The sequence below is a fragment of the Anarhichas minor genome, unplaced genomic scaffold (assembly GCF_050575085.1).
Source record: "Anarhichas minor isolate MPS153535 unplaced genomic scaffold, ASM5057508v1 ptg000024l, whole genome shotgun sequence".
Lineage (NCBI taxonomy): Eukaryota > Metazoa > Chordata > Actinopteri > Perciformes > Anarhichadidae > Anarhichas > Anarhichas minor.
Genome location: NW_027466470.1, coordinates 12,504,788 through 12,526,905, shown reverse-complemented (window position 1 = coordinate 12,526,905; position 22,118 = coordinate 12,504,788). Strand labels below are relative to the sequence as shown.

The 22,118-nt window shown below is 39.8% G+C and overlaps 2 protein-coding genes and 2 long non-coding RNA genes across 10 annotated transcripts in view; 2 read left to right on the top strand and 2 right to left on the bottom strand.

The window, feature by feature from the left end:
- Nucleotides 1-1,490: 1,490 nt before the first annotated feature.
- gdf15 (Growth differentiation factor-15) lies at nt 1,491-3,046 on the top strand. Its single transcript, XM_076098741.1, has 2 exons — nt 1,491-1,839; nt 2,247-3,046. Exons 1-2 carry the CDS (start codon nt 1,491-1,493, stop codon nt 3,044-3,046), a joined length of 1,149 nt encoding a protein of 382 aa, XP_075954856.1.
- A 2,182-nt stretch (nt 3,047-5,228) lies between these two features.
- On the bottom strand, nt 5,229-14,429 carry LOC142956739 (uncharacterized). Of its 4 annotated transcripts, XR_012956047.1 has the most exons (5): nt 13,953-14,429; nt 12,412-12,465; nt 7,225-12,229; nt 6,554-6,894; nt 5,229-6,132 (listed from the first exon to the last, which is right to left on the bottom strand). It is a non-coding gene; the product is annotated as an uncharacterized LOC142956739 (long non-coding RNA). The 4 variants fall into 4 exon arrangements; XR_012956046.1 differs by having other exon boundaries at nt 6,554-12,229; XR_012956049.1 differs by lacking the exon at nt 12,412-12,465 and having other exon boundaries at nt 6,554-9,415; nt 12,168-12,229.
- LOC142956735 (CREB-regulated transcription coactivator 1-like) overlaps nt 13,975-22,118 on the top strand; it is an 18,853-nt gene continuing 10,709 nt past the window's right edge. The window contains exons 1-9 of one of the 4 annotated variants that reach the window (XM_076098469.1): nt 13,975-14,166; nt 16,326-16,442; nt 18,301-18,428; nt 19,143-19,202; nt 20,148-20,242; nt 20,735-20,820; nt 20,906-20,937; nt 21,377-21,567; nt 21,753-21,898. In XM_076098469.1, the coding sequence (XP_075954584.1) occupies nt 14,041-14,166; nt 16,326-16,442; nt 18,301-18,428; nt 19,143-19,202; nt 20,148-20,242; nt 20,735-20,820; nt 20,906-20,937; nt 21,377-21,567; nt 21,753-21,898 (981 nt within the window). In that variant the 5' untranslated portion in view covers nt 13,975-14,040. The remainder of the gene's footprint in view (nt 14,167-16,325; nt 16,443-18,300; nt 18,429-19,142; nt 19,203-20,147; nt 20,243-20,734; nt 20,821-20,905; nt 20,938-21,376; nt 21,568-21,752; nt 21,899-22,118) is intronic. The other 3 variants (XM_076098468.1, XM_076098471.1, XM_076098470.1) reach the window with 3 other exon arrangements.
- LOC142956738 (uncharacterized) overlaps nt 18,258-22,118 on the bottom strand; it is an 18,352-nt gene continuing 14,491 nt past the window's right edge. The window contains exon 5 of the long non-coding RNA XR_012956045.1: nt 18,258-21,935. This is a non-coding gene — a long non-coding RNA (uncharacterized LOC142956738). The remainder of the gene's footprint in view (nt 21,936-22,118) is intronic.

The window sequence follows — 22,118 nt, the reverse complement described above, 5'->3', positions numbered from 1 at the left end:
AAATTTACATTACCATTCACATTGTACATTTTGTGGCTGTGTGGCATTTACTTTTATTGTTTTATCATAATGTACATATTAGCATTTAATTAGATTTTCATTTAACCTTTAATGACCTAACAGTTTTCCATACATGGTTATTCTTCTAAGCTCAAAATTTGCCAAAAATGTCCATAAATGCACTTTCATGGATATTTTTTCATGAAACGAGATCTTTATCAGTCAGCCTTCGCTGTGGCGGGAATGCCCTCGCGTAGAAAGAATAGGGTCAATGACACAGGCGTAATTAAGCAGGGCACTGACCCTATTTACTGATAGAAGTGAGGGTTTTTCCATACTGATAACTGCTTGGCGACGCCCATCGGTGCAGACGCCTCTTCAGTCTGTCCCAACAACTGCAACTGAAAGAGCAGGAATGCTGCTCTTTTATCCAACCGTAGAGGACAGATAGCGTCTGAGATCAGATATGTTTTCAGTCTATTTTAATCATCAAGAGAGCACATTCACGGGGCGCTCTATTTCATCGTTGACGAGCTCCGTACATCACATACACGATGTGATTACTGTAATAATAGACTGAGATAGTTGATTCGGGACAGTTCCCTCTTTCAACAGACAACTTCTTTGTTTGTTTATCTCTTTTTTAACCTTGAGGCACTTCCTCTGTGGGCTTATTTCAGGTAGGAGAGGTAATACAGATAATCAACTCTCGCCACCTTTTTCTTTCTTTGTTTATTGTATGTTGTCACAAAAAGCTGATAGAAAAAAAACAAGGCTTGACTGTTCTTCGAGTGCCTTGCTTTCTTTGGCTGTAAGGTAGTCTACAGCATTTGGAGACAGGCCCTCAGGTTTCAGTGTCTAGTCAGCGTGTGAACGAGACTGTAAATGCCTCTATGGTCTGAACCTGTTTCTGACCTCTGACCATACCTGGCAGAGTTTCAAGGGAACAGAGAGACGCAGCCTTATAGGGATCAATACACTATCATATTATCATTATCAACCCTGGCGGAGCTAATGTAATTGCTCATTTTCCTCCTCCTTCAAACTGGTAATTATAAGACATATGGTAATTTATTTGATTAAGTGACGCATAACTGGCAAATCATGGTGACTTGGCATGCTGAGGTGCACACTGTGTACTTGTGACGTAACCAAATCACATCCAGAACTCCCTTTATTTTATGTCTCTCCTCTCTCTAATCTGGATATCTAAAGGATCTGCTAAAACTGAAAAAAAAAAACTGAAAAAAAGCTGCTAATGTTGAAATTAATTTCACAGATTTCTTATTTAATAAGTCACATGTTGTTAACACACTGCTGCAAAATGTTGCCACATAATGACATTTGGCCCTTGCTGAGCCCATCAAAGGCTCACCTGACTAGCCAGGGGTGTGGCAACACAGAAGCTCTATAAATAAAAGCATGTAAAGAATTTCATTCATAACCCCAGCTGCAGCAGTCTCAAACCAAACCTACCTGTCAGGCTCACCATGCTCAGATCACGCACACTCCACCAACTCCTCTCCTGCATGCTGCTGCTCCTCGTCTCCCTCTCGAGCTCAGGGGAGAGCCGGCCTCACGAGGCCCACAAAGGCACACTTGATGCGGACAGAACGCACAGCCAGAGGGTGCTGCTTCTGGAGGCGGTGAAGACCGGGATCCTCGGCTCGTTGGGTATGGACAGGGAGCCCAGGCCAACCCGAAAGGCCTCTGAGGAAGAGCTGAGGAGGATGTATCAGCTCTACAGGGAAAAAGTGAGAGCGATGAGAGGAAATTCCAGCCAGCTGATGAAGGAAACCTGGCAATCAACCGTGTCTACTGTGCTCTTTCCAGCTACAGGTGAGATACATATTTGTTCGACATCGGAAGACACTTAGGCCTAATTTAGTCATTGATGTATAAAGCCAATTTGGAAAGTTAGAGTGGGAGTAGGAAAGAACGTTACATGAATAGTTCAAGTACCTCTGCAGATTCAGACAAAAGGTCTTGTACCAGCGTGCTTTTAGAAACCATGAGCGTGATAGGCACACCTTGTACTTTATGTTACACTTTGAGCACATGTTTTTCCACAGTGTCATCAATGATAAAGCAATCAATGTCAGCATTGGAATTCAAAATAAAACTGTATGATTCATTTTTCCACTCTCAGTTGTTCCACATCATGATGTTGCCCAAATGTCAAATCATTACAGGATGTTGCCAACTTTGGTTCTAATGAAGCTTTTCTTTATATATTTGTTTTTTAGTGGAGTCAATAAAAGTGGTCCGGAGAAGAGAACATCCACATTCAGGTCAACGCATGCAGTGGTACAGAGCTGTTTTCCACAAAAACCCCAATATCCAGACTGAACTGACACTAACTCGGGCTGAGCTGAAGATTTCCAGGCAGATTTTAGATAAACCCACTTCAGTTCTGCCTGGGACAAGACGAGAGATCAAAGTTAAAGTCAAAAGGAGGACACCGATGAACTCTGCTGCATGGACACACATAAACTCTCCAATACGTGCCAATGTGTCAAGCACTCAAGATTTGATGCTGGACATCAGCCCTGAGGTGGAGAGGTGGTTGAAGTCTGATGTTGGAGAGGCACTAGTTGTGGTTGTGGGGATAGCTGTGGGCGTAAAAGATGCCCTCAAGGCAAACCCAACCCTTTCTCTGGAATTGGGCCTCAGACAGCCCAAACCGGCCCTTAAGACGAGGCTGCGTCGCTCTAACAAGGAAGACGTCTGCAATGAAGAAGGATGGTGCTGCCGGAAGTCTGTCACTGTGTCCTTCAAAGACATCGGCTGGACGGATTGGGTGGTGGCCCCGACTGAGTACACAATGCATTTCTGCGACGGCACCTGCCCCCACAACTACAAGCCTGCGAGCATGCACACGCAGGTGAAGTCTCGGCTGCATCAGATTAACAAAGGAGGGTCACCTCGCCCCTGCTGCGTGCCGGCGGCCTACGAGCCAATGGTCCTAATGCACTATGACAGTAGGGGAAATTTGAAGCTGACTCCTTTCGACGACTTGATTGTCACTAAATGTCACTGTGCCTGAGGAGGTGTGCCTTTTTTTTAAGTTAAACCTTTGGGAGACAGTAGTCACTAAAAGATGTTACATGCTGATTGTGTTGTCTAAGGAACATTTTCTTCACAGCTGCATAATTATTGTTTTTCACTGGTTAACTAAGTAAAAATTGCAATGATCCACTTTATTTTAAAGAAAAGCATGTTACTGCTGCGCAGAGGCACTGTTTTGTTTTGCATTGTGGATCAAGCTGTAGATCTGTTCATTCATGTTTTTAATTTATTTAAAATGTATTTATGGACCTAAACTTATATTTGTGTTTTATTATTGTCGTTGTTTTATGTCACAGCATATTTTAGTACTATTTAATTTGATTGTCATTATTTGAAGTACTGCATTGTTTTATGAGGCACAGGGTTTTAATATTTAGTTTGTTGTCTTATACATTTCAATAATGATATGAAAACATAAATAAATGTTTTGATTTATTCACACTAAACTGTTGCACTTGAATATATCAACTTGTACATTTCATAATAAACACACGAGCATGATACGTTCTCATATTTGTCGTCTATCCAAAGACATCAGCCACTGTATATTACGAAGGTCACGGTGTGACAGAGAAATCCGCCTGTAAAGATGTGATAACTTCTACGTCTCATTAAAGACCTTGAAGTTGTGCTCACTGTGGCCTTGACCAGCTGGTGAAGGAACACATCATTGGTTTAATTTGAAAGGGAAAATAGGAAAAGCTGCTTGCTGTGTAAACTCCAGACTGCTCAGATTACATATCAATAACGATACTGTAAATGCAATTTTCATTACAGATTATCAAAGCTTCTTTGATAATATTTACTTTCAAGTGCTGTTGAGATAAGTTACTAGAAAAAGAACAAACGATCATGTGCGATATCCTACGATAAGTATGATTGGCAAGACAAGAAAAAATAATTCACATTAGAAAAAATTGCTCATAAGTGGAGCTCAAAACGTGCCAAAGTGCAGCTCAAGGTTTTGGGCAATAAACAGAGCACCATGATGAGAAGTGTGCTATTGAGTGAGGGAACTGAAGTGAAAGGAAATTAGTGAGAAGCTCCTCTGAAATACTTCTAGTTGAATTATTCCAAGTTGGGTAAAGGTCACTTGAATATGAGCATGTGTTGTTTTACAATTAATAAAGTAGATGCATTAAAGAGTGGGGCGTATTGAGTGACCCTGGACGACTGAATAAATAGGCAGACCAATAAATAGCTGATTAATCACAGCTGCAGACACAAGTGCTAGCTGTAGTTACACTTTTCTTCTGGTAAATTCAGACCTGTGCCCAGAAACTGCTCACTCACTTCTTTGTTTTTGTCCTGTTACTATTTGTTTCAGGGATGACACCCTCAGTTATTACACAACTGTGGGATGATGTAAAGGTCCTCAATCTTAGATTCTGAAAGGTCCTGAGTTGCAGTATACACCCAAAGTATACAAGTATAAAAGCAATAGGGACAGTATTTATCAAGGAGCTTCTGTGTCTGACAGCATGTACTCATTAGCCGCTATTTGGCTTTAATCATCACGCAGCCTTACCGGAAAACTATTGCTGAAATGATTCCAGAATGACAGGAAACCAAAATAATAAAAGAAAAGCAAAGAAAATGTCATTGCCCGTAAACCTCCCCGTCAGTCTCTGGTCGTCACCCATCCAGAGAAGCACAACCTCTCCTTTTGTAACATTTGGACAAAGCTTTATCTCTCTTCCCCCTTAAGATCTTTTCAGGAAAGAGACGGTAACGGTTTTCACATCCTGTCTACGAGTCGGTTCTCAGAAACGGATGGACGCAAAACACACAAAGTGGTGCTGATATCGGATGTTTTACAAGTCATGATGGTGACTTTGTTAAACATGTTGCAATTGTTTTTGGCACATAGTACATATAACAATGTGGATTTTTGTAGACATGTTTTTCTAAAACCTATGGCACAATGTTCTGTGTGTGTGGCTATTAGTTAAAGCCTCGATGAACATGACAGTTGAAATTAAAATGCACTTGGAAAATGTTCTAAATATTGTGTTATTTGTGTTTCATCTTCATAATCTAATTATCATAATAACACAACCCTCACAAATAGTCCATAACTATTCTGTAATTCTACTAAATGTATATAATTCGTGTTGTGGCTGGTAATAACCATTAGGAACATTTCTAATGAGAGCAAATCAAGTTTCAATGATCAAACAGAATAATTTAATTCCAACAACTTTTGATTCATATTAAAAATGTGCTCGTGGAAGAAGCATATTGGCCACATAAAGGAGATCTGTCGCTTTTCTACAAAACATAATGGATACTACATAATCTTAAATGTACACAAATTCACCTACTTAGACATGCATGCATATTGAGCATTTCATATTCACATATACCCCTTCATTTTTCAATGCATCAAAAAAGTCATTTGTTTTTTATAGATTTATTTATTTCTATATTTACCTGTTAACTAGGAAAATAACTCAAGTTAAATATGAATTGTCTATGCAGCTAAAATGTTTCTCAGGGCAAATCCAAATTGTTGATACAAAAAAAGGACAGCAGAATACATGCATGACTTTACTACACAAGTGTGAATCGGTAATTCTGGAAGTATCAATAGATCAAGCCATATACAACATTATTAACTTGGATTGTTGTCAAGGTGTGGTAATTTGCAGTACAGTGCATTGAATATAACTGTGCCAAAAGCAGGAGCAATAAAAGATCACAGTAAGCAGAATATACAGAACAGCTTATGCATGTAATCCTATTTACACTTATTAAACAATAAGATATAGCGATAAAATAATCTGTATAATATCCATATGCTCCAGGAAATACAGTATTTTTTGTTTTGTTGACAGGTCATCGCTATCAAAAAGCAGCAGCACCTTTTTTGCCTTGTAACAATGCACATTTATAGCATAAGCAATGAATAGCGATGTGTCCTATGAATTTGGCACAATATACACGTCTTCTTCTTGGGAGTCTGGGAGGATGGAGAGGTTACACGCCGGATCATTGCCGTATATTGCATCATCTGGTGAATCACACTGCAAGTACACATCCTCTTCAGTTTCACTGGGCAACCTGCAGAGAAGCAATTAAGTGTAGCAGATAATGGAGGACTTTTTCTGATGTAAAAACCATTGTGACACAAGGCAAATATTAAGTAAACTGTGTGCATTTCTTCTCCCGGTTTCTATTCTTGCGCAGACAAAAAAAATCCCGCACTGAATCATCAGCTGGCATGTTTGATTAATTGATTCTAAAACATAGGAAACAACAGGGGAAGAGATTCAATTCCACATCCAGACGCCAGCCAAATTGTGTGCATATATTACATCATGATTGTGCAAAATGGGGAAATTCAAACCAACCACAGATGCTTCTTCATCTGTTTCCGTTCTGATCTCTTTTAGGACCGCAGCAGTTTCATGTCATTTCAGCCTCAACATTTCCTCTAAAACTCTAAGACTTAAAATATGAAAATACTTCAAGCACAGCTTACCTGTTTAAAGCAGGCCTGTTGTATCCAGTCGTTCGCGTTGTCAGGTTTTCATAAATAGGGTTCTGTCCTGTTGACTGTTCACCGATCGTACTGACATACTGATGGGAATCCTCTGGTGGTGTCTCTGTGTAGTCCTGCTTTTTTTTGTGGCTTCTCCTTTGTCCAAACTGCAACATACTCCTCATTTTACTGTGGTATTTGTACACAATCGCACCAGCTACGCTCAGTAGCAGTATAAAGAAGAATGTCAGCCCAAGAGCCAGACCTGTACTGTAGCTGCTGGGGGCCGGACATGTGGCGGTGCCATTTCCATGGACACAAGTGTTGTTGACAGTCATGATCTGCAAGTATGAAAGTTAAGGAATGAAACTGAGTGAGTGCATGGCATTGCTCAAACTATTATATATAGTCATTTGAAAGAATAAACATTTCTTGAAAATCTACTAAAATGTTTTTTGTCGGTTATTATTGTTTATTTAAAAAGAAAAAAACTCTACATTGTCATGAAGTCTTATTACAGGAAAATAGAAAAACGAATTAAAATAATTAAATTCAGTCAACAATGATTAACTTCTCAATACACTCCAGGAAATGCTGTAAAAAACATGTATTGTAAGCCAAGTCAAACATTCTTCTGTCCAAGTGTACACAAATAAAATCATTGAACGTACCATACAAGGCTTCAACGTTGTGCGTCCAGGTCTGGGTCGAGAGTGAACTCATGTAGTTTCTCTTTAACAACTTACACTCGCAACAGTGGAGTTCCCTTTTTGTTAAATCGTGGAAATGGACAATGAAAGTGCTAAAACCAGAAGATTTCCTGTAAAAGCTCTTTCTGAAAATAGACAGCTGCTGACAGGAGCTGAATTACTATTATATTAAATCTGATGACTCTATAGATATGTTTCCCCTCTGACTATAGTTAAAAGCTCTTGTAGCTGCCTTCAAGTTAAGTGATGAATGTCATTTTTTATTTATTTTTATTTTATGTTATTATTATTAATATTATTTATTTTTTATTATTATTTTTCTATTTTATTTCATTCATTCTGCGGTTTTGTTTATTATTTTCACGGTTATTTATCTTTTTTTTTTTTTGCAGTCTGACAAGCCTCACACACATGGATTGATTAACTGATTGATTATAGAAAGTGACACTTCACCAGCAGAGGAGGAGTAATCCGAATAAATAAATAAATATTTGCAGTTAAATCGCAGCTAAATCAGTTTATTTCGTGTCCGTACAGCTGTAGTAAACCAGCTCGACACGGTGAACACTCCTCGATGAATTGGTGTGAAGGCACCTTAACTTCTGTCGTTGTGGTTCATTTTGAAAGCGACGATAATCGCTCAGACAGTAGATCAGCTGTAGCCAGTTGGTTGCACCGCCGTTGCCTATAGCAAAGGTTGCTTGGGAGTTGCTTGTCTTCAGCTGGGCTCATGTGTGACTTCATGGCTTTCATCCTTTCAACTCTATAAGTAGGACACATTATGTCGTCTTCTCACTTTTAAACAGACTTAGAGAGAAGTCTCAGAGCTCAAGATCATCGGCCATAATAAATCAACAATCGCTATAATGCATCACAAACAGCACAGACAGAGGAGATGGAGGAGATCTTTCTGCCACAGTTCAAGGCCTTTTTTAATAGGCTGACAGAGGAACAGTGGGAACTGGTGAAAGCACGCCAGACACCACCACCAGAGTTCTGATGGTAGAACTGTTATTGGACCTAATAAATACGTTATCCAAAGCCATGCTGACCACTTACGAAGCCACAAACTTTACAGAGGTAAAGAGCAAAAACATGGTCTCTGAAGAAGACAGTCTGGGAGACACAATCGGTGCTCTGGACAGCAAAGACAAAGTCCAGTGTGAAAGTGCAGACAGTGATGAGGGACCAGAAACCCGGGAGAAGGTCTCATCAGACCTGACTGAGACAGAAAGTATTCCATCTCCCGAGGAAATAATTAAGAGAAAGTTGAGTGACATCACTGATCCTCTCTTGGATGACATGTCAGACTCTGAGTTTCAGAGTCTGTAATTTTACAGGACCCTGGACAATAATGTTCTTAAGAAAGTTATTAAAGAACTGCAGGAGAAAGCCAAAACATGTCTCGGTCGCATACTGGGTCAACTGAAGACCAAATTCAAAAGAGACACCAAAAGTGAACTCAGCAGTGACCTCAGCACAATCGCTGACAATTTACGTAAATGGTTCAGAAAAAGAGAATCAAACGACTACTTCGAATACCTCGAGAACTGGTACAAATTGGCTGCTGACAAACCACAGGCTGGAAACCAGGATTGTGTGGTTCCGATGACGAAGGGACTTCTCACCATGATAATGACACAGGAGCCGAGTAACATCCTCTTCACACACATGCCAGGACGTTCGCCGCAATGCAACAATGGTGCTGCTCTGTTTGAGATGTGGGGACGTGGCACTTGAAAACTGCATCGCCTCCTCCAACAAAAAACATTTGATGGCAAGTTCTTCTCGTCCGTGGGCCGAGCCATTGCCAACGTCTGCAGGCGAGGAGAGAAGGGCGGTGTCGTGTGGGTGAAGGCAACTTTTAGGGTTTTCTTTTCACCTTGAATCCAACAAAGAGCTACAGTCCTGCATCACATACAGGTCTCCTCCTGTCCTCTGCCCTTCATCATAGAGGGACAGAGACCAGTGGAGCAGGAGGTTACAGATGTGGAGCAGGACTCGAGCTCTCAGAGCCACCTCAGTGGTCCACACACAGCTAGAAGGCGAGGGTTCGATTCCACGGACCTGAGCCTCTCTCACTTTGTGTGTCGACTACTGTGGTGGCAGGATCGGGTTTTCTCCGGGTGCTCCGGTTCCCCCAGTTGAACATCTAAAAAATAATTCAATAACATCAACAAAAACAAAAGGATTTAATTGAATGTGCTCATCTCACTTATCGGTTTTCTTTAAGAGTTCTGATGATTCATTTGTATAAAGTGCAATAAAAAGTACCAAACAAGTTCAAAGAAAACACTGTTGTTGTTTTTATATTCAAACCACTTTCATCAGCAATAAATATAAAGTCATGACCTAAAATATATTTCTACAAGATAACCACAAAAAACAATCAAATTAAATAAAAAATTCATGATCAATATCAGAGTTTCATGAACCGGCTTCAACACATAAAACCTACATTCACAGATTTATATTATCTCTGTACATTGCACATATTCTCCATGATGTGAACTTCAGCACATCCCTGATCAATTGTTTTGCAACGAGGCATTATCTTAATAAATATGTGCTAGTTGGCAGAACACAAATCTGAACTTTGGACGTTCTGTGTATGATGTGTGTTTGGACGAATAAAAACTTAAATGAGAAAAAGTTAGTTTATAGCACACACACACACACACACACACACACACACACACACACACCACACACACAAAGATTTTCTAAAACGGTAGTTTTGGTCTGAATTAAGGAGGGTAAAGTATGGTGTCCCCGAGGGGAAATACTTTTCTCTATATTTATGAATTATTTGCCACTTGTTTTAGATAAACGCCAATGTCTGTTAACGATACAACTGTGTATATATCGTAAACTATAATGTTGCTGATTTAAATAATATACTAAAGAATTTACTAAAATTGATAAATCAATTATGTCTCTCAGGTCAGTGACGCTAAACTATTGGGGGTCACGCTTGATGAGCAACTGTCCTGGGGACGTCACACAAACAGTAGCTGCAAAAAATGTGAAGAGGGATATCTATTCCATAAGGCGCTCCCCATGTCTTAGTCCGATTTGCACCTTGCAGGTGATACAAGCCATAGTTGTCTTATCTTCATTACTGATCAGTAATCTGGTGAAGTGCTGCCAAAAAAGATTGGGCAAAGATTCAATAGAGCGGCATGATTAGCACTTTGCTGTTCAGTAAGAGCAAGTATACATAAAACGCACACTGATCTCACGCGGCTGAAGGTTGAAGATATTAACTTTGTTCAGAAATGTCATCGTTTTGATGCAACCACACAAAAGATTTTAAGAAGCCAGTAAAGAGGTTCTTGAAGACAGCACCGAAAAAAAGATCAGTAAAATAGGCTTCCTTTGATTTTTTGCAATATGGATGTTTGGATAAATTGACATTATTGTTGGTGTTTTGTTTTACCGTCAATATGATGTAATTTTATTATTTCACGCAATGTTAAATGCAAATGTCTATTATTCCAATAAACAATAAACACACAGGGATCAAAACAAGCTTAAGTTCATCCAATGTTAAAGTAGGGTTATGTCTCATCTGTCAATCAAGCTGCAGTAATAAACGATATGAGAAACTATCATGTAGCTGTTAAAAGGGAATATTCAGTGTGCTACCAAGCTCCTCACACACACAACCAAGCATGCTGGCTGTTTAACCGGTACTTTACCTCCCCCTGCTGTTACTTTCACTGGCCACATGCACAATACTCCAAGTCATATTGTTACATTTCTTTTGGAATATTATTCCCATCATATATGTTCCGTGGAAATGTGAAGAAAAGGGGATAAACTAATGGTTAACTTTGAACCATAACTGTCTGGTTGCTTTCTCACTGCTGGTTAACAAAAGTCACACATGTGAGGGCTCAGGTGTCGTGAGAGAGTTTTGATCTTGTTGAAGCAGCATCTCACACCACTTAACGGTATTAAAGTAGCCTGACATCAGGTATCCTATGGCGGGTCCATCTGTCACTTCAGCTCTTCACTAATCCTTCATATCATGCCAAGTCTAGAAGAGATATCCCTCCTCTTTTGCTTTTGCTGAGGTTTTCCTCATGTATTTATTTTTTTATGTGTATTGTTATATTTTGTGTTTTCTCTTATCCTAATCCTGTATACTGTATAAATAAACTTGACTTGACTGGATTTTTGGGTGTTACGATGCCTATTTCTATTTTTTATTTACCCAGAACATGATTCATATTTGGCTCTTATTATTATTAGTGGACTCAACTCAACATTATGATTTGGGAGAGAGAACAGTTATTGTTGGTGACACAAAAATGTTTCTATGTTTAGGAGAAAAGCTTCTGGGTTTTCTGAACCAAGAAAAAAGATGTGTCATTAAAATGAAAACGGAAACATTGTGGGCTCATAGTGAAGAGTATAATCCCAATGACGAAGGCCTCACCAATGAACTTTCTTCACTCAATACCACAAACAGTCACTATTGTTCCAACAACTTTCTGTACACCGGCAAATATATTTTGGAAAACTAAAGTGGCTGAAAATTGTGGTTAAGTGGTGCAAAAAGAAAATAAAAAACCAAGAGAGGAAACTTTCAGACATACAGGTTTAACTGAGAAAGTGAAGTGAAAGTTTCACTTCACTAATTCAAGCCGAAGAGATGTTGCTGCTATAATGTTAGCGCAGGATGTTTGCATATAAGATAAACATTAACAATATCTGGCGGAGGACATGCTGCATAAAGTGGTTTTCCTCACTTTCACAGGGCATTACAAACAGGCTCAACTTCAAGGCTCCCCCCTCCCCCGAGGACTTATTCAGCAATAATACAATGTACACACACACACACTCCTGCCCTCCACCTGCCCTGCAGTCGCTTCCTTTTTCTATGTTACCATGGTTACCTTACAACCAAATTACACTCTCCTGGGCGACAGGTGAAACAGCTCCACTGGGCCTTCGGTGCCTGTGAGGACAACAAAAAATAAACAATCATGGCAGGCGTGCACGGCGTTTGGACTCTCGGCAAAACAAATGCTTGAAATGTTGAATGTGTCTCATGAATTTTCATTTGCATGTGTTGTTTGTACTGAACTGGATATATTATCATATATCAAACATATATTATCATATATAAAGCCCATTGACCTCTTTCCTGTCGTGCATATATAGCTGTTTTCATGGCCGAACAAGCTGCTGCTGCTGAAAATGAAAATGAGATTCTCACTGCAGAGAGAAAACAAAAACGGACACAAAGGTATTTTTCTCCCAATTGATGCATCATGGGGTAAATGCTTCACGAATATGTGACAGAAATACCTATTTCTCAGTCATCTAGAGCTCATTTGTCTCTAACAGACGGTTCATTCACCTTTGGAATGTATTCATCTGGAAAGCAGTGGGAGAGACACTGTTGTGACAGTTTTGATCTTCAGTCAGCAGTGGTGCACATACAGCTCCAGAGGAGGCAGACATTGCCACTTTCTGGCCTGAGACATAATGTCACAAACATTTAGGCCAACCCTGACAAGGAAGGTAAATTATTCTTCAAAAATATAAAGGCAAGTAAGCTGAATTTAGGTTATTACATAAACACATCCCCAAGTTCCTCACAACCCCCGGTTAGGTGTGAAAAAGTTTGCCAGAATCCACCATCTGGTGACATTAATAATCATGTTAGACTTGTCACACCGGGTGAGAACATCACCTCAGTGCCTAAAGATACATTCTATCGAAATGATACTTCCAATAATAATCAAAATATAAAACTGATAATAATAATAATAACAAATCTGTGTTAAAAGGGGAAATCTGCGGTTGTTCCGCAGTCCAGATGTGCAGAGCGCCTCCACAACACCCCCGCGCTGCGACGTGAGCACGCAAAGCCGAGGCAGCTGCGTCAAGTCCGCCAGAGACAACCGCGCAGATACAAGAAACAAGACGATTGATTTTGCCTTCAAAATAAAAGAATGCCATGTCGCAAAAAAAAAAAGATAATTGTTCAGTTTTAGTCAAGCGAAAAAGGATACCTTGACTAAATAATAACACAGCCAACAGTCAGCTGATCAGGTGCAGTGTTGATAGGTCTAGTTATTTCAATATTTTGATCAATACCTGCATTTGCTGTTCACAGCTTCACTATTGAGTGTTGTGAAGGGGTGAAGGTTGCGAATGAATGAGCAAGCTAAACATATATTTGTCCCATAAAAGAAGGACAGGTCTACTGGTGAAAGTGCCTTCTGTTTTTATGCAACTAAACTGAGGAAAACACTGGCTATGGCAAGCGATCTCTTAAAAGGAAATTAACTATTTTTTCAAATCTGGATTTAAATTTCGAGCAATGTTACAGCCTCAGGTTTTTTAAAGTTTTAAAAATGTTTTTTAATATTATTATTCTTTTTTTTTTTTCATCCCCGGTGTTTATTTTATTCTATTTACTTGTCTTTATTTTCAACATTTCATTGTCGTAATTGTCAACATTGTATCTATTGTTGTCTATTTTCATTTTAGTGTTTTTGTCTCTGTGAAAACCGAGCAAAGACAAAGCAGGTGAATGTTTTGCAGCCATAACAATCTGATAATGTGCCAGTGGCTCTGTCAGCCTCGTGTGTCCCTCTCCGGTGGTCAAAAACACGAACACAACTTTAAAATTGCAATTACTCTGCGCTGTGCTGTTTTGTTTTACTCACTTCAACCTCTCTAACCGGAAGCCGTGTGTCCTCATTGCGTGTCTCTTGACACTGACCATTGAAGGAAAACGGAGCAGAAGAGCGAAACATGGCGACTTCGAACAATCCGCGGAAATTCAGCGAGAAAATCGCTTTGCATAACCAGAAGCAGGCGGAGGAGACGGCGGCGTTTGAAGAAGTGATGAAAGACCTCAGCATTACTCGGGCAGCGAGGGTAAAGACGCCGCATCTTCTGGTTTTTTTCATTATTTGGTCTCCCACCTCTTCTTCGTTTGTTTTCATCGAGCTGTCAAATATGCATTTGTAGCGCGGAGCCGCACGCAGCCAGGGCAGCATAGGTAAACAATAACAAACGACGCTTCCTGCCAGCTGTAGCCTTTTTCTAGCACAGCTGACAACCAACAGAGCTGGCAGGAGGCACCAGTCCTGTAATGCAGATATGAATGACAGGGTCCCTCTTGCGAAAAAGTTATTACATTTTTTTTTTTGTCCCACGCAAGTGGAAAGCAAAGGGGCGTGCATGCGTATTTGACAGCGCGCGTCCAACTGCAGCGAGGATTTTCTCCTCGTCTCGTGCTCTCAGAGAAGAGGCGATTAATCAAAAAGATGTTACAGGCTGTAATAGAATAGGTGTGTGTGGTAGGTACGGTAGTGATACATGGCGAAGCGTGTCCGCACCGTGGCTTTGTAAACTTGTCTGACAGGTCTTCAGGCCTGTGTGCACTGCAACGTGACGATAGACAGTCACACCAAAGATGAAGCTGGCAGATTATGTCGAAATTTAAGCCACATACAGTGCAGGCCTCCAAAATAAATCCTTGGGAGGCAGGGATTCAGTATACTGACGAGCTGCTGGTTGGAAGCAAGAGAGGCAGACAGATTATAAGGACACAGCACACATGAAGCTACTGCAGTGCTTGTTGTATGATTCAAATGTATAGAAGAAGAATGTGCAAACAATATCTGAATACATCCCTGTTGTCATCCTGTGATATCCTGCTGCTACAAGGATTGTTTTCTTATAAGCTTCTTTTTCCTCTCTTTATCAAAACTGCAAATTTACTCTGACTAACAGGCTAAAACTTAAAACTTAAAAATAAAAAAACAACTCTTCCACTGAGTCTTTTTCACAGGAGCCATTTGATGTGTCACAGTAGGAAAAGCGCAGGTGTAAAGAATACAAATAATGATGGCTGAATTCCATTTAGCTGCTTTGGTGTCGGGGTCCTAGTGTTGTGCATGCCAGCTTGTTAATGTTATCAGTAACACCTGTGCTTTTCCTACTATTAAAAGTCAAAATGAAGCTTTAGCAGATGTGGGGATTTTTTCCAGATATATAGACTAGCACAAAATTGTAATTTCATTTAGTTTAATTTCTACGAACTGATGACTCAGTTATGTCAGGATGACCACGTATTTCAGGATACACGTCTAGACATGTTAGCCAGAGAGCTCATGTAGACTTTATTTTCATTGAATGCATTGTCAAATGGAAGGAAGCTCTTGTCTGAGCCAACGTTAGACCTGTGTGAAGTGGGCCTCTGGTTTAGAGTTTCATCCTTTTCACACTGTCCCCCACCTCTCCCCTTCACCTTCTCACTGTCTCTCTTCTCTCTGCTCCTGTCTTGCTGTGGTTGAAAAACATTTGGATCGTCGTCTTCCTGATCCTGAAGTGTTACAATAAGTAATCATTTGTCCTCAGAGTAGGCACACGTGTGGCTGAAGAGATGCACTCTTGAGGTCGAAGGCTTATCAAACTACACCAGCGATGCAGGCGTAGTAATTGTTCGTATTTGATTTTCTGCCTTGCCAACACTGAGCAGTGGGCTTGCATGAGAACATTTAATTGACCGGTTATGGGCTCTCAAATGGGAAATGGAGCTGGAGGTTGCTTTAGGACAAGAACACTGTAGTAAGGCATTTTGGAAATTCAACCATGTGCGAGTTCGGTCCATGTTGACTTATCTCAGACGAGCTTTGCTTCTGCCTAAAGTGTCTCACATGTAAAATGTATTACATTCACATTGCACCGCTGGCCTGCATCAAGCTTAGCCAGAGGATGTCTATCAAAACAGAAAACATCAATAAGCATGGTTTCAGTTGTGCCGTCTGTAAAACACTATTACACAATTACAAGACATGCGATTGAGGTTGGATTACTATAAAGGTGTATAAATGTCCCCCTTTGCTGTCATCATTAATGGTATTGTTGATTCCATCTGGTTGATGTCGGCCTGTTGAGTGTTTTACTCCAGTTTGTTGTGTTTCTGTCCCTGGAGCCTCAACTTACCTAGACTGAGAAACAGCCATTTATTCCTTTTGTAAAGTTCACACGGTGGCCTCTTGTCTTACCTGGTGATTCTCTGCTTCCAGCTACAGTTTCAGAAAACTCAGTACTTGCAGCTGGGACCGAACCGTGGGCAGTACTATGGAGGATCTTTGCCAAATGTCAATCAGATTGGAAACGGCACGATGGATATGTCTTTTCAGGTGAGGGAGTATTTCTTTTTCTTCTTTTCAGCAACAATTTAGTGGATGCAGAGTAACACATGTCCATTGAATGTTGTCAAATGAACATTTAATTTGTACCAGGATTTGTTTTACAGTAATCATCCACAGCTGTTTCTTATAAATAAATATCCCTTTTGCCCATCTCTGTGGCTGAGTAATATCCTGCTGTATTTAGTCAACACGGGGCACATGTTTACATTTGCTTTTTTAAACAGCTGGTTAATGAGATCCTTGTTTCCTGGGTTAAATACTCTACACAGGAAGTGACATCCTTAATGTTTATATGTGTAAGCAACAAGAGTACTTTGTTTAGAATAAACGGCAGAAGGTAGAGTAAATATACCGACCCACCGTCTACATTATGTGTCTGTTTTACAACAGAGCTCTAAGTCAAGATAACAGTGTGTTTTTTAATAACCGTTGTCTCCAAAGTCTTGAGAAAGAGAATTCAACCATAACTCTGAACTTCATATATTGCTTTCACAACTTATCAACCACGCAGCGTGTGCTTTTTTTTAGCACCAAAAGTAAATATTTTCTGTGGTTAATAGTTAATAGAAACATTATTAACTCCGTCTTTAGTAGTTTCAAAGATGGAGGGAAATGTTAAATTCTATTTTTTATTAAGTTTGTGAAGGACAATAATAAGGTTACTAAGGGAAACTTTTTTAAATTGCGTAATAATGAATATTCTAAAAATGAAGAATATTCAAGGTTGTATGTGATGACAAGAATAAAAATGATGCAGACTGCTTTTCATCATTAAATCCTTGTTATAGTGCCGCCGCTTAATTTCCACATTCTTTTTAATGTTACCGTGTGTCCAACACAAGTTGTGGAAAACGTGGTTGAGCCAGTTTAAATCAATGAACTCACATTCCAAACATTATTTCCAGTGCTGATAACCACACTAAGTGTTTTTATTGTTCTGTGTGATTTTTGGCAATGCTGTCAACTCTGCCAGTCTGTATATATGAGAGAGAAGAGCTCCCAAAATGCACTGGAACCACGTCCTCTTGCTCTAGGCGTCCGAAGATATTGAAGCTTAACACCAAGATATGGAATTTCTAAACTTAAACAGAAATGCTGATCTAGTACTGCAGCGCAGTAGGGCAGAACACCTGTGTCCTATATATCTTCATGTTTCCATTGCCATCCTTATAATATACGTACGTATACAATATATTGTCGTGACATGCATGTGTGGAAAGATGCAAACGACTTAAACTAAGTAGAATGTAATGGTATATAATGTAGTAGCTTGTTCAGAAATTTTCTTTTACGTTTACTACAAAATATGATTCTGTGGGGACTGAGATATAAAGGTAAATCTGACTGAGACCCTCCCATCGATAACCAACAACTCAAGTAAAGGAAGTACTTATATGGATGTTTTTAAAGACGGAGGGTGGTGGGACTTGGCTTTTGTTTCCCCATCAAGGTTCCTCCATGAATCATGATGAATGATGTCTCATGCAATTATTACTCAAGAAAATACTTATTTTTTCCAATTTCCTGTCGTCCTTTTTGCCCAAAGCTCTACTGACTTTCATCCGTGTTCTACATGCAGCTCATTTAATGCAAGAGCTCAGATCACAGGTTTATTTTCAAGGACAGTGTTACGGAGCTTGACTACATGAACTACTGCAATACTTTTATTGAAATGAATGACTTCCAAGCGTAAGAAAGGATTTAGTTGTGTTTTAATTTCATATTCAGTACTGTCCAATACAGCGGACTGATGTTCTAAACCCTCACACACACACACAAAAAAAAGGTGACTTGGAGATGAAATGTAATGCAGTTCAGTTTATTTTTTCTTTCTTTTGTTTGACAGAATTCAGGGCTTGACGCGAACAGATCGACGCGACACCACGGGCTGGTGGACAGAGTCTACCGGGACCGGAGCCGCATCACATCCCCCCACCAAAAACCCCTGTCTATTGACAAACATGGACGCCAGATATCCTTTAATAATAATAACACCGTCTGCTTATTATGCTGTTTATGGAGGTACTGAGGTTAGATGCAGAAAACTGATTATTCTGGTTGAATAGACCTTTGATGTCACTCTTACTCGTAGTAAAAAATAACTAAGTTGTAAGTTGTCCCGGCCTAAAATTAGCTATAGGAACAGTAATATTAATATTTACATTTAGTTTGTGTGTTGATTATGTGTAATTGAATCAAGTTAATGAGCAGGCGCTCCTTGTTTCTGCATAGGATCACTGGGCTACTATGAAATCATTTTTATTAGAGATTATAAAACTTTAGAAGATGCATGTTGTTATGTAGGATTTCTTTACTCTGGTTACACACGTGCCTAAATGTTGCTCATGGGTGTTACAGATGTTTATATAGCTGCAGAATTACTGAACTTGTTTTTTTGCATGCTTGTAAACGACTTCCGCTTGCAATTAATTAAAACCAAATTATGACTGTGTTCGTAATAAGCAGCATGTACAATGAGCCGGTCAGTATTATAGATTAGGCCTCGACAAATATCAGAGCGTGATGTTAAGCTCACTGCTCATTATGCCTCACTGCTATCACCTACCGCTGGTTTATTTAAAGCACTGCCAGCACTGTGCTTCTTGATTTCATCCGCTTGTGTGAACACATCGAATGTGCCAAGACTTCCAGTCTCCAGCTGTATTTTCTTAACCTGCGCTCTCACATTGACAGCTGTCCATATGGTTCAGTATATCTGTCACCACCACCTGATACCAGCTGGAGGAGGTAAGACAGCCTCTAGGGATGAAACACGCGCCCTGTTTATACTGTTCAATTCAACTTTATTTATACAGCCCAATGTCACAAATTTGCCTCAGGGGTTTTTCCAATATGTACAACATCTTCTGTCCTTGGACCTCAAAAAGTCATATCTTAGTGTTTTCTACTAGTTGTGATTATATTTAAACTTATTAATTCTGACTTAAATCACACTGCTTTGCACTATTTATTTCCTGGAGGATAGAAGATGCAAGGTCAGGTCAATACAAAACAAACTGGGAACATAGTGATTATACTCCTAACTGATTTATGGAAACATGTTGCATAATCACACATTTAGTGACTTACTTTCACAGATTGCTGTCATGGAGAAAATGCTGCCTTTAGATTTCTTTTATCATAAACCATTAAAATATGCAGGATCACATTCAGATTATTCTAGATCCTTGTGTTACAACTTGCTTTGTTTTCTTTGTTGTTGTATTTCTGTTGCTTTGTTTAATTGTGCACACAAATAAATCTCAAATCTATCGCTTAATCTGCAGATAAATTTCGGCCTTAATCTATTAATTGTTCGGTCTATCAAATTTGAGAAAATAGTGAAAAATGTCAATGCCAGTTTCTATCCCAGTCAGTCCAAGATGATGTCTTTATGTATATAATGTCGTGTTTGGTCAGTTCAAAGATATTCAGTTTAATATAAATCAGTGAAAAGTAGGAAATCTCCATATTTGAGAGGCTTAAACCAGCGAAAACAGTTGGTGATTATTTTTCTGTCAATCGATTAGTCGACTATTCGTTGCAGCTCTATGTTCTACCTGGTTTGAAGCTTGAACTCATATAAGATGTATAGTTCCTTTGCTTAACAACAGACAGTATTTCTTTCTTAGATTTGACTATACAATTCACTTTGTGATATCTTTTTTTTTATTTTTTATTCTTGTGCTGCAGGACAAACTCTGACTCAGCACTGCACCAGAGCACACTAACTCCTGCCCAGCAAGCCTCTTTCACTGGAGGATCACAGGAGCTCCAGCCAAAAAGAGGTACATGTCAACGTTGTTAATTAAAACTTAAAATCTTAATATCTGCAGTCGCTGTTGGTGGGTGGGGCTGTTTTGATGTCGGCCTGTTTATTTGCTGTGGTGTTTTGCTGCTGTCTCTTGGTGGTTCAGTCGAGTGCACTACCGTTTGTGATGTCATGGTCTGAATGTGGCTTTGAAGGCAGAGGAGGAAAAGGAGGAGTGCATCCAAGTGTCTGAAGAATTTCAATTTCAGGAGCACTTTGATTGACTTTGTATAAATCTCCTTGGAGACATTTATTTGGTGTTCGGCCATTATTGCCATTCAGTATTTCAGTTTTTTATCTTTTTGCTCTCTTTTCATTTTTCTTCCTTCCTTTTTTTCTTTGTGCTTTTGTCTTGGATCATATTAACCGAGGACATGTGGGCTGTGATTATTATAAGCTCAAACAGTCTGGACATCTGTAAACCCAAGAGACGAAGGAGATTTTTGTTATTATTTTTCCATCTCTCCAGTTCTCCTGCTCACCGTACCAGGGGCTGAAGCAATTAAACAAGAGACTGATGAAGATGGACAAAACCAGAACTGGGAGTGCAAAAAGGTGGTTCATCTACATCCACATAATTGTTTTTCTCTCTCAACTTTCATTTGTGTTCATCACAATACTAATTATTTTTTCTCTATAGAACATTTCAAGGTCCGAGTGTCCAGGGATCCAGTGAGTATTTTCCTGTTTTTCCTGTTTGGAACTGGTGCGAGCAAATGTTTTCCTAAGTCCTAATCTTGGATGGTGAAGTGTAAATGGTATTTATTCAAATTAAGTGCACGTTTACTCACATCCGATAAACGCAACCTATGAATACAAAATAGCTTTAAATTGAAGCCATCTGACTGTAATTAACATCATTTTCATTCACTCTACCAAAGCAATAAGAGCTTGGAGGCAAAGCATTAGCAAAAGCACCATTGGCCAAATGCATGATGTCCAAATATCTCTGGAGTTGTTTGCATTGGAAAACATTTCCAAGTGCTGCTCAGTAATAAGATGCTTAGTGTTTAGGTTTCCGTGCCTTCATTTCGTCGTTGACATCAGCCAGCTGGGCGTATTAGGCTCGTCTTCGCCAACAAGTTTCACGGCACCCGTCTGTTTTCTGCAGCATATTCCCGTCTCCGGACCAGCAGCTGACCACTTCACTGAAACCAGCAGCCCACAACACTGGCGGTTCTCTCCCTGACCTGACCAACATCCAGTTTCCTCCTCCGCTGCCAACCCCGCTCGACTCAGACGATGCAGTGGTCGCCTCGTTCAGCTCCTCCAACAGCACGCAGACTCTGGCTAACACGCAAGGTAACAACCACCGACGGCGGTCTGCTCACCTTTGGCTGTAACATAGACAACTTTTGGATTTTCCCAAAGATATGGATTCTAATTACTTTTTGTTTGAACATTTAGCACACTCTGGTGCCAATTTCTTTTTGACTCTGCGTGTGCTTTTTAAAACTCTCTTTTTCCGTTTTCTGTGCACTGGGTAGGAGTGAACACCTCTCAGCCCTCAGTAACCATGGAAATGCAGCCTGGGCAGGACGACATGGTTCCTCTCATCCTGAATGCGGGAGACTCCCACCAGCATCAGAACCTGCAGCTCTCCCCAACATCTCCGCCTCTCACTCTCTCCCAGGTACAGCCGAGTGCTCTGTGCCTTGACCTCGGCTCTCCTAAGAAAACCAATCGTGCATGTTTAATGGGTTGTTGATACCATTTAGTTTAGACACATTCCCGGCCATTCACATTCGCATTGATTTTTGTTTGTTTGTGGCGTAACAATGCCCAGAATGAGCAATTTTTCATTAGTTATATATAAAATAATTGATTTTAAAGCTTATATAGGTGAAATCACT

Bases quoted from the DNA above. Each gene is read 5' to 3' on its own strand.
- gdf15 (XM_076098741.1), top strand. From the start codon at position 1,491: ATGCTCAGATCACGCACACTCCACCAACTCCTCTCCTGCATGCTGCTG. The intron at 1,840-2,246 runs GTGAGATACATA...TTTGTTTTTTAG, and splicing joins TGTGCTCTTTCCAGCTACAG to TGGAGTCAATAAAAGTGGTC.